This window comes from Hylobates moloch, unplaced genomic scaffold, assembly GCF_009828535.3.
Source record: "Hylobates moloch isolate HMO894 unplaced genomic scaffold, HMol_V3 SCAFFOLD_4, whole genome shotgun sequence".
Lineage (NCBI taxonomy): Eukaryota > Metazoa > Chordata > Mammalia > Primates > Hylobatidae > Hylobates > Hylobates moloch.
Window position 1 is genome coordinate 29,404,468 of NW_026652279.1, and position 14,595 is coordinate 29,419,062.

A 14,595-nucleotide genomic window follows, 5' to 3' on the forward strand; every position below is an offset into this window, starting at 1 on the left:
TTTTTTTTGAAATGTCATGAACTGGGGTAGAGTTAAGTTTTCATCCTCTTCATTATAGAATCATTCCTCATTATCCCCATTCTTTCTCCTGCTAAGGATGTGGTGGTGTACTCAAAGTCACATCCATACCCCTCTGTCTCCAGAGTCCTAGGAGAGATGGCCCTCTTCTCAACCTCTACAATGCACAGAACCTTACATCCCTCAACAGAAGGAGTACATAATGCATAAGAAAAGTGGTCTTTTACCACTCCTCCTCACTCTGTAACATTACCAAGGACTATCCTGCAAGGGGACCGTCCATAGGGTGAATAGCAATAGACTGCTGCATTGACCTGCAAAGTGCTGACAACCCATTGGTGTGCAAAGCACCCTCAGCAAGATCTAAAGTTCTAAGATCTTATCATGTAAATCACCAGCATGCTGTTTTATGTATCTTATTATAATATCCTTCCAATCAATACTATAAAGGGCAGGACACTGGGGGAATCTTAAGGCTTTGAAGATAGGGATAGTAACATGCATGTCTTATAAATTCTCTGATGATCATATACTGTTTACTGATAGTAATGACTCTACTTAAACAAATATATTATTTCTCATATCATTGCATGCCAATTGACCTTCAAGTTCAAGCAAATGAAAAGATCACTCTTTTAAGTATATTTGGATAATTTTGATATAGTTACATGTGAACTCATTAAGTGTAGAAACCTTGGCTTATTATTTACCATCTAAGCCTAGGTCAGTACCTGATGCTTAGTAGGTATTTGATGAATGATGGGATGAATAAATGTAAAAATAAGTCTTTCCAGTATCTACAGACAAAACAGATACATAATAAGATACAAATGAGATTGGCTCATCTATCTTTATTTTCATTCATTTGAATGTCCATGTGAGCAAGTTATTTCTTAAGTGACCCAGCACTGCAGTGCAACTATCACTAACATAAAATATGATTAAATAATCCACATTGTATAACTGTTTTGTTAGTAATGTAGGAATGCTTTGCGTGTTGCTTGGTTTGTGTATGCTGCCAAAAGTGTAAGCAACATTTACTGAGCTGCTATGTGGCAGGCCCTGTGTTTATTAAAATTGTAGTTTTTGCTAATTGACTGTTTTTTGACACATCCATCTTGTTCATCATTGTATACCTAGCACCTAGCTTTAGGCTTGCCACATATTATATTGGCAATGAATATTTGTTGAACAAACAAATGCATGAAATACAATGAGTAAGACAGGTTTTTGCTTTCAAGTAAAACATAGTCTGGGGAAAGAAGGAATGTCAGAATGTGGTGGGTGCTATAGGAGTAGGTGTTACCAGATTCTGATGCTATGAAATAATAAACTGTTAAAATATGTAATCTTGTGTTTCAGAAGCTAAAGCACAGTATGGGAACTATTAGAGGCTTAGAAGGCCTCACTACCCAGTAGACTCAGAAGTTGAATGGTGTCTGAGAAAAAAGAGAATAGAAGTAACAGTAGATGAAGAGTCCAGAAGTGAGTCCCTTTGAGGACATGAGGACAGGTGGAAAGACTGCATCTGTGTGTTGCCAAAGAGTAACAGAGACTGGTATAGGACTTGAGTTCGATTCAGTCATATCCTTAAGTATCGTGCCATTGTGTCTGGATTACTTTGTAGTATAAGTAAATTTCCAAGCATGGGGAGGAAAGGAGAAGCTCCTTTATTGAGAATTCAACTGAATATAGAGAAAACTAATTTTACACAACTGTATTCACTGCAGTCATTTGGACAAATTAGCAAACCCAAGTTTTGCTTTAACTTGGATTGCCTTAATAAAGATGTTTTGGGGCTTAATGGCACAGTTGCCCAACTCCCCACTTTATTCTGTGCTGTTCAGACCCAGCGAGCATTTCCCCATCAAGCTCTTGCACCATGATTGACAGGGACGCTTTTACTAGTCCCCTTGAAGAATGAATAGTTACTCAATGTAGATTAACCAGATATATATTTATTTTACTCAGGGAATATCACGATAAGTATAATTCAGAGAATTATTGCCTTCTAATATACTGCCCTGTGTGGGGGCATCTTTGAAAGTCCGCAAAGTCACTGCAATTCTAATAGGTCACTCATGTGACAAGACCTGCTCTCACATCAGTAATTTGGCACAGCTTGTATTTCTCCTTGCCAAAAAGGGCAAAGGCCTTGAGCAAGAAGCCAGCTTTTTCCTGATTACAAAACTGACCACAATTCCTCGCCAACCTAACAGCGTAAGTCTATTTTTTTCTGGTGATGTGTTATTCTTCTCACAGAGAACTCCATTTTTTCATTATGACATAGCACTTATCATTTAAACATCAATTGATGTTCAAACATCAGCTGATGTAACATTGCTGCAGTTGCTATTGATGGATAAGCTGAAGTTTTTAAGAAAGCAAACCCGATGTATAAAATTGAAACCATATCAAACCCTTCTTCATTCTCTCAACTATTTAATTTTACAGAATTTCGATAGCAGTCAGTATCATTTTGGGCTTCACAAATCAGTAGAGTAAGTACCTTAGGAATATAACATTTCAGTAGCATGCTGATACGAACGTTTAAACTATGGATACATATTTGAATTCCAAATTTTTCTTCAAATAATGTGATTAGAGACTCAACCAGGAATAGACACCGAAAGAAAACTTTGCCCAAATAAGCTTTCTGGTATTTCATAAGCAAGAGATTTAAAGTTTTCCATTTAAGAAGGAATTGATGTGAATTTTACAACAATAAAAAATGCAAGTGGATATTGAAGAGTCTCTGCTCTGATAATTCTAAATACAGTACAGTTCACGCCCCTCACAAGACACTGAACATGTGGGTCACCGGCGAGACAGTGTGGCAATATTTTCCCTGTAATGTACCAAGTCTTGCCAAAGCAGTGAACATTATGACACAACTTTTTGTCACAGCTGGCTCCTAATAGGACAGTGCCAGCCAATTCAAGCCCAGTCCTTTCTGTGTTTATTCCCATCTCTCCCAAATATTTGGAAACTGGTGTCTTGACTCATGGGTGTATTCACAAATTCTGTTACTTTAAGTCTTTTTCTTTTGACGGATTGATCTTTTGCTAGATATAGACAAAATATCAGTGTGAATTACAGCAAACCCCTATTCCATGCTGTTATGGGTGAAACTCTGGGAGATTCTCCTATTGACCCAGAAAGCGATTCCTTCACTGATACACTGTCTGCAAACATATCACAAGGTAAAGTTCCTTCCAGATATGGCTGTTGGGGACGTGGGGGCATTTATGTAAGGGTAAATTGCTCTTGTAGTTTGTCTTCCAAGTTATGTTTGTTTTAATACTATGATGTGTACACTCCAGTATTTTAATGCTTAGCTCGTTGCTATCGCGTTCATTTAAAAACATGTTCAGAACCTTAAAAAAGGAAACCTAACCTAATCTGTATTTTATCTCTGTGCATGGCTCCCATTTCCTGAATTTTAAGCATTAAAGGTATAGTTATATCCAAAAACAATCCTGTTCATCTTTATTTCCTGAGTTTGCATAGATTTCCCAAGAATACATAAGGGCTTTTTAGACTTGAAGGGTCACTTTGTCCTCTTTTCATCTCATATGTTAGAGATCTCTCATAACTGTTTTTATCCCTCGTGCAGCACTTTTATTCCTCTTGAAGTACTCTCAGCTCTTTTCTGCTCTACTTTGAAATCTAGATATTGTGTGTGTACTTTAGCTCTCCCAAAGAATTGTAAGTTCCCAGAGTGTGGGACCAAGTGATGCTCTTTATTAGATTTCTTAGGATACCTCCTAGCATAGTGCCTAATGCATTGCAGAATAGATTGTCGGAACCTTGAAAAATATCTGTTCCAAGCATCACATTTTATGCATAAAGAAAATGAGGTCCCTAAAACAGTAAATTCCTATTGCAAGTGACTACCTATTAACTTCTCTTCAGATGTGTCAAAATCAGATACCTCCTTTTCAATATTTCTTTCTTGGCCATTGCAAAATATAAGTTCTCCATTTCTATAGCTCCTTCTACTGGAGTTTCTTAGCACAGCTTTTTCTGTTTTGTATTGTCTCGTATTGATGTCTGTATTTCTATTCATTTTATTTTGCTCTTCTCAGATTCTGTGTAAAAATAGATTGTTAACTAGTGTGATTCATGTTTTATGATATAAGTGCTAAAGCATTAAAATTAAGTCACTTAATTGCTGAAATGCATGGCTTTACATTTTAACCTTTTAATTTTCCTGGAAGCCTGAAGTTTGAACATATTAGTCATTGTTTTTAAAATATAAAGCTTTTTAAAAATTAGTAAGAAAATGTTTCCTGAAATACTGTTTTATTTTATTACAGTAATTTGATTCAACATGTATTTCTATCATCTAAGCCTCTTAATTAGGAGTTTTGTTTTGTTCCATAAAATGCTGTTATTCTGTTTTTCTGCAAGCCGTAAAAATTGTTGCTATCTTTCTTCAGTTATTAATTTAGCCTGCCTCAGGGCAGAATGTCCTGGCTATACTGTGAAGTAGTTCTTGAGTCAAAATTTGATAGTTTTGTCTATTTTGAAAGAACATGTCTAGAATGCAGTACAACAAATATCAACAAATAGGTTAACTGAGAGGCAAGTACTATTTGTGGTAAGGGATGGTTATGTGATTCAAGTTAGTTTTCATTCTGTGCTAATCTCTAATTTTATGCTTTGAATTTACCCTGAGTTTAATTTTTTTGAGTCTCAATTTCCTCTAAAAGAATGATCCAGTACTTTTCTTCCTAATTAACATAGTGCAGAATGAAATTATTAGCAATTAAAACATTATATTTTGTACCAATGATTTAACACTTGTCTTATAGGGTCTCTGGCTACTACTTCTTCATAAGCACTGTTTCTCTGTTAAAAATGTGAGTTCTTAAAGGCCAAAGACCTATGATTGTTACTCCTATTGTATTTTGTAAATGACCTTTAAATAATTACTCCACCTCTTCCAAAACAGACAGACTTAAAAATCAATTAGATGTATCATCATCATTAGCCGAGGCCAGCAGAGCTGAACACTGTGGAGATGAGGTTTTTGGCCTGGGTACAGTAGTCCTCTTAGGTGCTCCTTCTTCCTCATCATAGGCAAAGTGAAATTGGGGGTGTTGCAAATGGTTGGGTACTGCTGTTAAAGAAAAAGTGGCACATTTAATGTGAATGACTCAGATATCCAGGTAGATTGGTCATATTCATGAGATTAAAAATCTCAACTACACTTAGCCACTATGCCCAAAGAGGACTTCCATACTTTTTCCAAGGCTCCATCATTGCTGTGACCCCTTTATGTTATTCCCCTTTCTCTTTTTATCGAGAGCTCCTCAAGCAACCCCAAGTAACCTCATGCTGGCTCTGAAACCATTTCCACTAGTAAAAATTGGCAAGATTGAAGGGAAGCTTCCACAAGCTCAAGCTGAATATGCCTCCTGCTTTTAGTGCCAGACTTAGTCCTGTGTGAATTCTACAATTTTAAGTTGTTGCACCAGAGGCTTGAAAGATGATGACACACTTGTCCTTTGGAGCTGATTGAGCAATGGAAATATGCCTTAGAGACATGATAAATGCTGCAATAGACAATCCTTCAAAACGAGTCTCTCCTGAGATAGGAGTGAGTGATTGATTGCATGCCATTTTTATTGAGGGATACTTAATCTGTGGTTACATAGCTCCAGGCAACTATATATTCAGAAACATTTAGATAACTGACCAAAGTTTTCACCTTTCCTGAAGTTTAAAGGGACCCATGTAGTACCAGGGAATATAAGGACCAGCCCTTGTTGGCCACATATTTGCTGTGTGAATTTAAGCACACCATTTTTCTTCTCTGGCCATCTGTTTCCACATATATTAACAGAATACACAGGATTAATAGGAGGATTGAATGATACAATACTTGTGAAAGTAGATCTAAAGCCCTATATGGAATTTATTGCTTTAGCCTTGTAGCGTTAATCACTTGTGGCTAGAATAGAAGGCTCTGATTAAAAAAAAAAAAAAAAAAAAAAAAAAGCCGGGTGCGGTGGCTCACACCTGTAATCCCAGCACTTTGGGAGGCCGAGGCAGGCAGATCACGAGGTCAGGAGGTCAAGACCATCCTGGCTAACACGGTGAAACCCTGTCTCTACTAAAAATACAAAAAATTAGCCAGGCGTGGTGGCGGGGGCCTGTAGTCCCAGCTACTCTGGAGGCTGAGGTAGGAGAATGGTGTGAAGAGGTTGCAGTGAGGCTGAGATTGCACCACTGCGCTCCAGCCTGGGCAACAGAGCGAGACTCCATCTCAAAAAAAAAAAAGAAAAACCTAAATTTTAAGCACTTTATGGAATACGGAAAAACAAAAACTGCAGAACTCTTTATTGCACAAGAGTAAGTGGCAGTTATGTTAATGAAGTGGGGCATCTGCCTGATCTCCTGTGAGTGTTTTGAGAAGGAGATGATCAAACTTAGAGAAAGCATCTTTGTGTCAAATTTTTGTAAATGATGAAATTATTTCCCACTTTCATTAATATTTGTCTATGAAGAAATTGAAGTTATTCTTTGGGCCTAAATAAAAGTGACAATTACATGTTTTCTTCTCAGAGGCATTGAGAAACTTAGATTACAATGTTTTTCATACGCTGAAGTAGAAGTCCAGAAAAGATTTGAGTTATTGACCAGATCTTTTTTTTTTTTTTTTTTTTTTTTGAGACACAGCCTCACTCTGTCACCCTGGCTAGAGTGCAGAGGCATGATGATCATAGCTCACCACAGCCTCAACCTCCCTGGGCTCAGGTGATCCTCCCACCTCAGCCTCGCTAGTAGCTGGGACTACAGGCGTACCTTACCACACCCAGCAAATTTTTGTAATTTTTGTAGAGACAGGATTTCACCATATTGTCCAGGCTGGTCTTGAATCGCAACCTGCCCCTGAATTCCGTAATTTCACGTGTAATTAGAATTCAAGACCTTTTTCTTGAATATTACTATTGTTCGTATTAATTTTTTTCTGAGTATGGCTCTAGCTTTATCATTTTTTTCTGACTTAACTCTGATTAACCTCTTTTTTCATCACCAGTACTTGGCAGATTTTGTAGATTTCTAAACTCTGAAAATCACTGCTTTTCTGAAAACTGTCATTTGTCTCATACTTTCCTCCAAAATTATGAATTGTAGGAAACACCCCAAAGAAGTGTCATTTACATTAGCTGTTTACAAGAAAATACAAGGTTTCATTTTTAATTTTATTTTCCCCTACTATCTCTAAGGAATACAACTTGTCTTGAAAGCTCCCTGACAGCAACAATCCATTTAATCTGCCAATTGCAGTATAAAACGTGGGTCATTAAATGAAAAACAATTGTATACCTCTCATAGAGGTTGTCATATATTACTATTTTTGTCAGCATTCTCACTTATAACTCTGTTAGGATAACCCCGGGAAAATTTCTAAAATCTTCACAGCTCTTTTGTTAGGTACATATTCCTTGAGACAGAGGAAATCTGAGCAAAGTAAATTTCTTCATTATCTTAGATCAACAAAAGTGATACAGAGCTTCTGTCCTGTTAGCTCCCTTTGGATGCTTAAAATAGGCACTAGAGGTTGTCCAGTAAATGCTTCATATCCATCTACTGGTGCTGAATATTTGTGAAAATATAGGTGAGAATGAATTAGATGCGTTTGAATGGAATTAAGTTTCTGTAAAGTTTTACCAGATTGTCTTTTTTTTGTTTTTTGGTTTTTTTTGGTAAAAGCAGTTTTGCCCCTGTAACTAATTTAGACACAAAGAACTTGCACATGTAACTGATAGCAACTGCCATCCAACTCTTACAACCTCAGAATTAAGATCACGTGGCTATTTGAGTACACAGCGTTTTAAACTGTGTAATTTTTATTTGAGCAAGGGATTGCCAACACAAGATCGAGGTTCCCACAAGTGGTGAATGGCACTTGTGGTTAACACTGTAAAGCAGATTTAAAACAGTCAACTGTCAATTGCCTACAAGGGAATTATTCCCCATCACCTCATGCCAGGTTTTTATACGGCCTTTTAGCTGACCTTCTAAATGAGAAACTTTGCCATCCAGTGCAAACTGCCAATGGTCCTAAAATGCCTGTCTTTATTATCAGTCTAATAATATTTATTGAGTGCCAATTTTCAAGGCACCATAGTGAATGCTGTGAAATCTAGACACTTTTTCCCTGGCTTTCAAAGCTCTTTATAATCCAGGCATACTTTATATATTTTACCTTATTTCTCACCACATTCCAGGCATTGGCCTGCCTTGCTCTGTTCACACTAATCTCTTTGTCCCAAGAGTAAGCCCGACTCATCCTTGCTGCAAGCCTAGTATGTCCTGGAATGCCTTTCCTAATTCTTCCACCTTTTCAAATCATCCCTGTCCTTCAAGGTCAGCTTCAAGTAACCTCTACTCCGTGAAGCATTCTCTGAATGCATTGCTGTTCATTGCTCCCTCTCTCCTCTAAACTGAAAATGTGTTCAGAATATCTCTCTTCTGCCTCTTCCACTGCCTTCAGCCCAGTCCAGGACACCATCTGTGCCTGGATGCTAGTCTCTTGATGGGGTTTTCAGCTTCCATCCTAACCTCACAACAGCTTAGTCTCAACCAGTCACCCACAGGGATGATGCTCAAATGTGAGTCAGATCTGTCACTCCACCCACAGCCCTGCAGTGGTTCCCCATTTCACTTGTAACAAAAGTCCAAGTCTGGCGCCTACCTCCTGCCCTACCCCAACTGACCCCTCTGGTCTTCTCTCTGTCCTCTCTCTCTTCCACCCACTCTGTTCCAAGCACGCCGGCCTCCTTGCTGTTCCTCCCACATTCCAGATGTTCTCTTGCCTTCATGTACCTGCCCTAGCTCTTGTTCCTGTCCAGGACCCTCTTCCTCTGGCATCCTCTGGGCTACCTCTGTCAACTCCCTATAATCTTGGCTCAAACCTTACCTTAGAGTGAGGGTGACCTTGGCCTTCCCCATCCTAGAACAGCGGAATTACCCATCCTCCCCATTGCCCTTCCTCCTCTACTCTACAATTTCCTATTTAAAAAGCATTTATCATCTTCTAACATGCCATGTAATTTATTGATGGATTGTATGTATTGCTTATTGTCTGCTTCACCTCCCTGGAATGTTAACCACATGAAGGCAGAGATCTTTGTCTAGTTTGTTCACCCACTGATGTATTCCAAATACCTGAATTGTAGTGCTCATTAATACTTGCTAAATGAAAGAATAGAATCCTCTAACATTTATGGCTTCTATCACACAATTTAGCCCTGAGTTAAAACTGCCTGGTATTATTTCCTGTTTTATATATTCCCTAAGCCAAATCATATAGTCACTGAAGAAAAGATCCATGTTTTATTCTGTATTCCACAAATGCCAAACACATAATAAGTATGATCAGGTCTTGTTGACTTATTAATACCAAGCTGATCTCCTCCTAAGGTCAGAGACTGGAATATATTTAGCAAATAAAAACAAAATTTTAGTGTATATTAAATATTATTCTAAAACCAATGCTAATATAAACAAACCAAGTACTGGATATGCTACAAACCAGGCACAAATATGTCTTGAATTATCTGTTAGTTAATTTGCACCATGTCCCTCCATTAGTTTGAATAGCATTCATTGAATATCATTTGAATATTAATTTTAACATCATTTGTTTGTGAGTTACCCAAATCCCTGGCTTCTTCTGCAAATCTGTCCACCTTTTGATACTTCCATTATTCCTTTGAACCTCCAAAACACTTATTTGCTAGCAATGTTTAAAAAAGAGTAGCTTATTTAATTAGCTAATATCTAATATATGAAGCACTTAACATATTAATTGCCTGATATGTAATAGGTGCCAAACATGTCAGTTCTGTCTTCTTCTCATCTTTAAAATGGAAGTTAATACAGACATAATGTCTCCCCTTGGGTCTTTTAAGTCAGATCTTTAGGAAAAAGTAAAATATTCTCATTATTATTATTTTGCTTGCATTAGCAATTAAGTATGCCTGATTTAAGATCACTGGACATTATCTTACTATTATCTACACTTTACCTAAAGCCCTGCCTTTAGTTTTGTAAATAAAATTATAGACCTATTAGATAGATTGAGCAAGTTTGCTTAGTGGATTAAAATATGATGCTAATAAGAGCCAAAGTGAGTTTGATATTGGGATGGCCAGATTTACACAGAAGTCTTTGCCATTTACAAAGAGATCTGTTTGCCATTGATACAGCCACATTTCTAGCCACAGTTACCCAAGATATGTAAACAGTTAACTCAGGAGAAACCAACTCAATTTTCAGATATATGCCATATACAAAATCTCAGCACCTTTGCTATTATATACACTTAGTATTATTTCTTAAGCAATATTGTGTAATATAAGGGGCATGTTGATGACAGGGACATGTACCTTTTTCTTGGGATTTCAATATGAATGACCATCCAAATCTTAATCATCCCAATGGCTCCACAGAATTTGGACCCCATGTCTACCAGAAAGCTATCCCTGATTATTTCAGGACATGTTAGTATCTTTCTTTTCCACATTTCTAAAGTACTTACTATCTCTATCACGAGTCTGGTCTCTGTACTTCCTTCTGCTACTAAACATCTCTCACCTTTGTAAGCTTCTCAAGAACCACAATACTATGTGTTTCTTGTAAGGCCTGAAAAACACCTTGCACGTAGTATTAGGTGATTAGCTATCTTAATTTGAGGTTTTAGATTACTGATTGAAAATTTACCGAGCTGAAGATATAGAGAAAGAAAAATGCCAAAGAAAATAAAATGAGGAAGTTTGGAAAAGAGAAACACTCTAGTAAAATATGATGATAACTTCTAAGAAGCAAGGTTTATAAAATATATTGTTGATACAAAGAAAACGTTATAAAAAAAAATGGGTAGCTTGAATGGATTTAACCCCCTAACTTTATTTCATTTAAATGGAATGCCTCAAAAGACTACTCAGCTGATCCAAATATAGTAACTTCCCAAACACAAGACTCTTGACATAGGCCTCAGAATTTGGGAAAAAAAATTCCTGCATTGTTTAAAAATACAGTGTCCTTGTAAAGCAGAATAGGCCTTATATACAAGCCAAATATATCAGTTCTAAAGCAAAAACAAAACTTTTACTACTTACTCTTTTATTTCTTTTCTTTTTTTTTTTGAGACAGAGTCTCACTCTGTCACCCAGGCTGGAGTGCAGTGATGCCGTCTCAGCTCACTGCAACCTCTGCCCCCTGGGTTCAAGCAATCCTCCTGCCTCAGCCTCCCGAGTAGCTGGGATTAGAGGCACCCACCACCACGCCTGGCTAATTTTGTATTTTTAGTAGAGACGGGGTTTCACCATGTTGGCAGGCTGGTCTCAAACTCCTGATCCCAAGTGATCCGACTGCCTGCACTTTTCAAAGTGCTGGATTACAGATGTGAGCCACTGTGCCCAGCCTGCTTCACTCTTTTAGATAAAATGTACACCCTTTGAATTTTTACTTCCGCCATTTACACTGATTTGAAGTCCTTGGTTGAATATGTATTTAGCCTTCATTGTGCAAGGAAGCTGGTTACAAAAACAGATAGTTTATTAAAATACTTGTATTGGTTTTTAAAAAAGAATAATTTTAATATAGTTTTTTTCTCTTCTTTCTTTTTGCTCTTTTTGTTTTTTTTATAGAGACACAGTCTGGCTATGTTGCCCAGACTGGTTTCGAACTCTGGCCTCAAGTGGTCCTCCCATCTTGGCTTCCCAAAGTGCTGGGATTACAGGTGTGAGCCACCATGGCCAGCCTTAATACTGTTTTATGAGTTCTGAATTGAATAATTTTTAAGTGAATGTCCTAAAATTCTATGACAATCCTTTTAACACAACTGGAAGAGTTTCTGTTGGCTTATTTGGTTTGTCTGCATGTTTCTTTCTGTCATCCCCCACTCCTAGGACCCATATGGAACATTCTCTCTTAATTAACTCTTTTATTGAAGTGTAATATACATAGAGGAAAAATGTCCAAATCATTTTCACAAGTGAACATACTTGTGAAATTAGCACCCAGACAAAAAACAAAAAACAACAACAAAAAAACAGAACAATACCAGCACTCCAGAAGCTCTCTGACTATTCTAATTTCTAACTCATTGATAAGTTTTGCCCAGTTTTGAATTTTATGTAAATAGAATTACACATTATTTACTCTTTTGTGACTGGATTCTTTTGCTTAGCATTTATTCATGAGATTAATCACACTACTGAAAGTAATTGTACTTCATTCTCATTACTGTACAGTGTTTCATTGTATAAATATATCACAACATATTTATCCTGCTGTTGATGGGCATTCAGATGGTTTTCAGTATTGCAAATAGTACTGCTATGAACATTGTCCTATAGGTCTCTTAGTGAAGGAGTGTATGCATTCCTGGTAGCTATATGCTTCAGCCAATAATTGAGTACGTTGAGCTTCAGGAGATGTTGCCGACAGTTCTGAACAGGACTCTAGAAATCTATACTTCTACCAGAAGTGCATGAGTGTTCTGGCTCTTCCATACCATCACTGGTACTTGGCATTCTCTGTCTTTTTCACGTTAGCCATTCTGGTGGGTTTGTTGGTATCATATTCTAATTTTAATCTCCCCTTTTCTGATGTCTAAAAAGTTAAGCACTTTAAAAAGTGTTTGTTGTCCATTTGGCTATCCTTTCTTGTAAAGTACCTGTTCAAGTCTTTCGCCCATTTTTATATTGAGTACTTTAGGTAAACGTTCTAAAGCATACCTTGTCAGATACATGTATTGTAAATATCTTCTCTTACTCTGTGTGCTTTTTCATTTACTTAATAAACAGACATTTCTAATCAATATAGTCTGATATACTAGATTTTTCTTTTACAGTAAGTGCTTTTTATATCCTTTTGAAGAAAGCTTTGCCTACTCCAAGGTTGATAAAGTGTGTTTTTATTTTAAAAGTTTTCTGGTTTTATATTTCACATGTAGATCCATAATCCACACAGAATTGATTTTTGCATATGTTGTAAGGTAAGGGTTTTTCTCTTTCCATGTGGATATCCAGTTGACCTGCTTCATTTATTGAAAAGATCATCCTTTCCCCACTCCCCAGCAGTGACGTTTTTGTCATAAACCAGGTGACCATATAGGTCTGGGATTTATTCTGGACTTACTCTTCTATTGCATTATATTTTTGCACCAATTAAGATTGCCTTAAGTACTGTAACTTTATAAATAGTTTGATATCTGGTAGTATAAATCCTCCAGCATTGCTCTTCCCCTTCAAGATTGCCTTGCCACTTGGCCTTTTGAATTTCCTTATAAATTTTAGACTCAGCATATCAATTACTACACAAAAGTGCTGAGATTTTGATTGGAGTTGTTCTGAATCTATAGATAAATTGGGAGATAATTGAAAGCTTTACAATACTGAGTCCTTCAATCCATGAACATGGACTACTTTCACTTATTTATTCTTTAATTTTTTAAAATAGTATATTTGGGTTTTCATTATCGAGATCTTACACATATTTTGTTAGATTTTTTCCCCTAGGTATTTGATTGTTTTAATGCTGTTGCAAAAATAATTTTTAAATTTCATTTTCTACTTGTTGCTGGCTTATAGAAATATAATTGGTTTTTGACCTTGTGCCCAGCAACTTTGCTAAATTATTTTATTAACTATAATGAGTTTTTTTGTGGATTTTTAAAAACACAGTCTGCCTGACATGGTGGCTCATGCCTATAATTCCAGAACTTTGGGAGGCTGAGGTGGGTGGATCACTTGAGCTCAGGAGTTTGAGACCAGCCTGGCTAACATAGTGAAACCCTGTCTCTACTAAAAATACAAAAAATTAGCCAGGCATGGTGGCACGCCCCTGTAATCCCAGCTACTCGGGAGGCTGAGGCAGGAGAATTGCTCTAACGCCAGAGGTGGACGTTGGAGTGAGCTAAGATAATGCCACTGCACTCCAGCCTGGGCAACAGAGTGAGACTCTGTCTCAAAAATAAATAAATAAATAAACAAAACAAACAACAACAACAAAATACAGTCATGTCATCTGTAAGTAATGTTAGTTTAGTTTTATTTCTTCTTTTCCAATTATTCTTTGTCTTTTTCCTTTGTTGCATTGGATGGATCTCCAGTATAGTGGTGAGTAGAAGTAATGATAGTATCATTACCTTGTTGCTGATCTCAAGAGGAAAGCTTTAAATATTTCACCATCAGGTATGATGGCTACTCTAGGATTTTTGTTTATTTGTTTGTTTTTTATAGATATTCTTTAGCAGACTAATGAAGGTCCCTCTCCTTCCTAAGAGGTTTTTTATTTTAAAAAACATTATGAGTGAATGTTGAATTATATCAAATGCTTTCATAGTTTGTTGTTGTGGTGGTTGTTTTTGAGACAGGGTCTCACTTTGTCTCCAAGCTGGATCATGGCTCACACCAGCCTCAACCTCCTGGGCTCAAGTGATCCTCCCACCTCAGCCTCTTCCAGTAGCTGGGACCACAGCACATCACCATACCCAGCTAATTTTTAAAAAACTGTTATAGAGACAGGGTCTCACTATGTTGTCTAGGCTGG

The 14,595-nt window shown here is 37.1% G+C and overlaps 1 protein-coding gene across 12 annotated transcripts in view; it reads left to right on the plus strand.

Moving 5' to 3' along the window:
• Positions 1-14,595, plus strand: part of PPARG (peroxisome proliferator activated receptor gamma) — a 179,661-nt gene that overhangs the window by 91,383 nt on the left and 73,683 nt on the right. For 2 of the 12 annotated variants that reach the window (XM_032149739.2, XM_058437285.1), the window contains exon 1: positions 2,964-3,221. The exons of the other annotated variants lie outside the window; for them this stretch is intronic. In XM_032149739.2, the coding sequence (XP_032005630.1) occupies positions 3,140-3,221 (82 nt within the window). In that variant the 5' untranslated portion in view covers positions 2,964-3,139. Of the gene's footprint in view, positions 1-2,963; positions 3,222-14,595 lie in introns of those variants that run through there. 12 annotated transcript variants of the gene reach the window in all.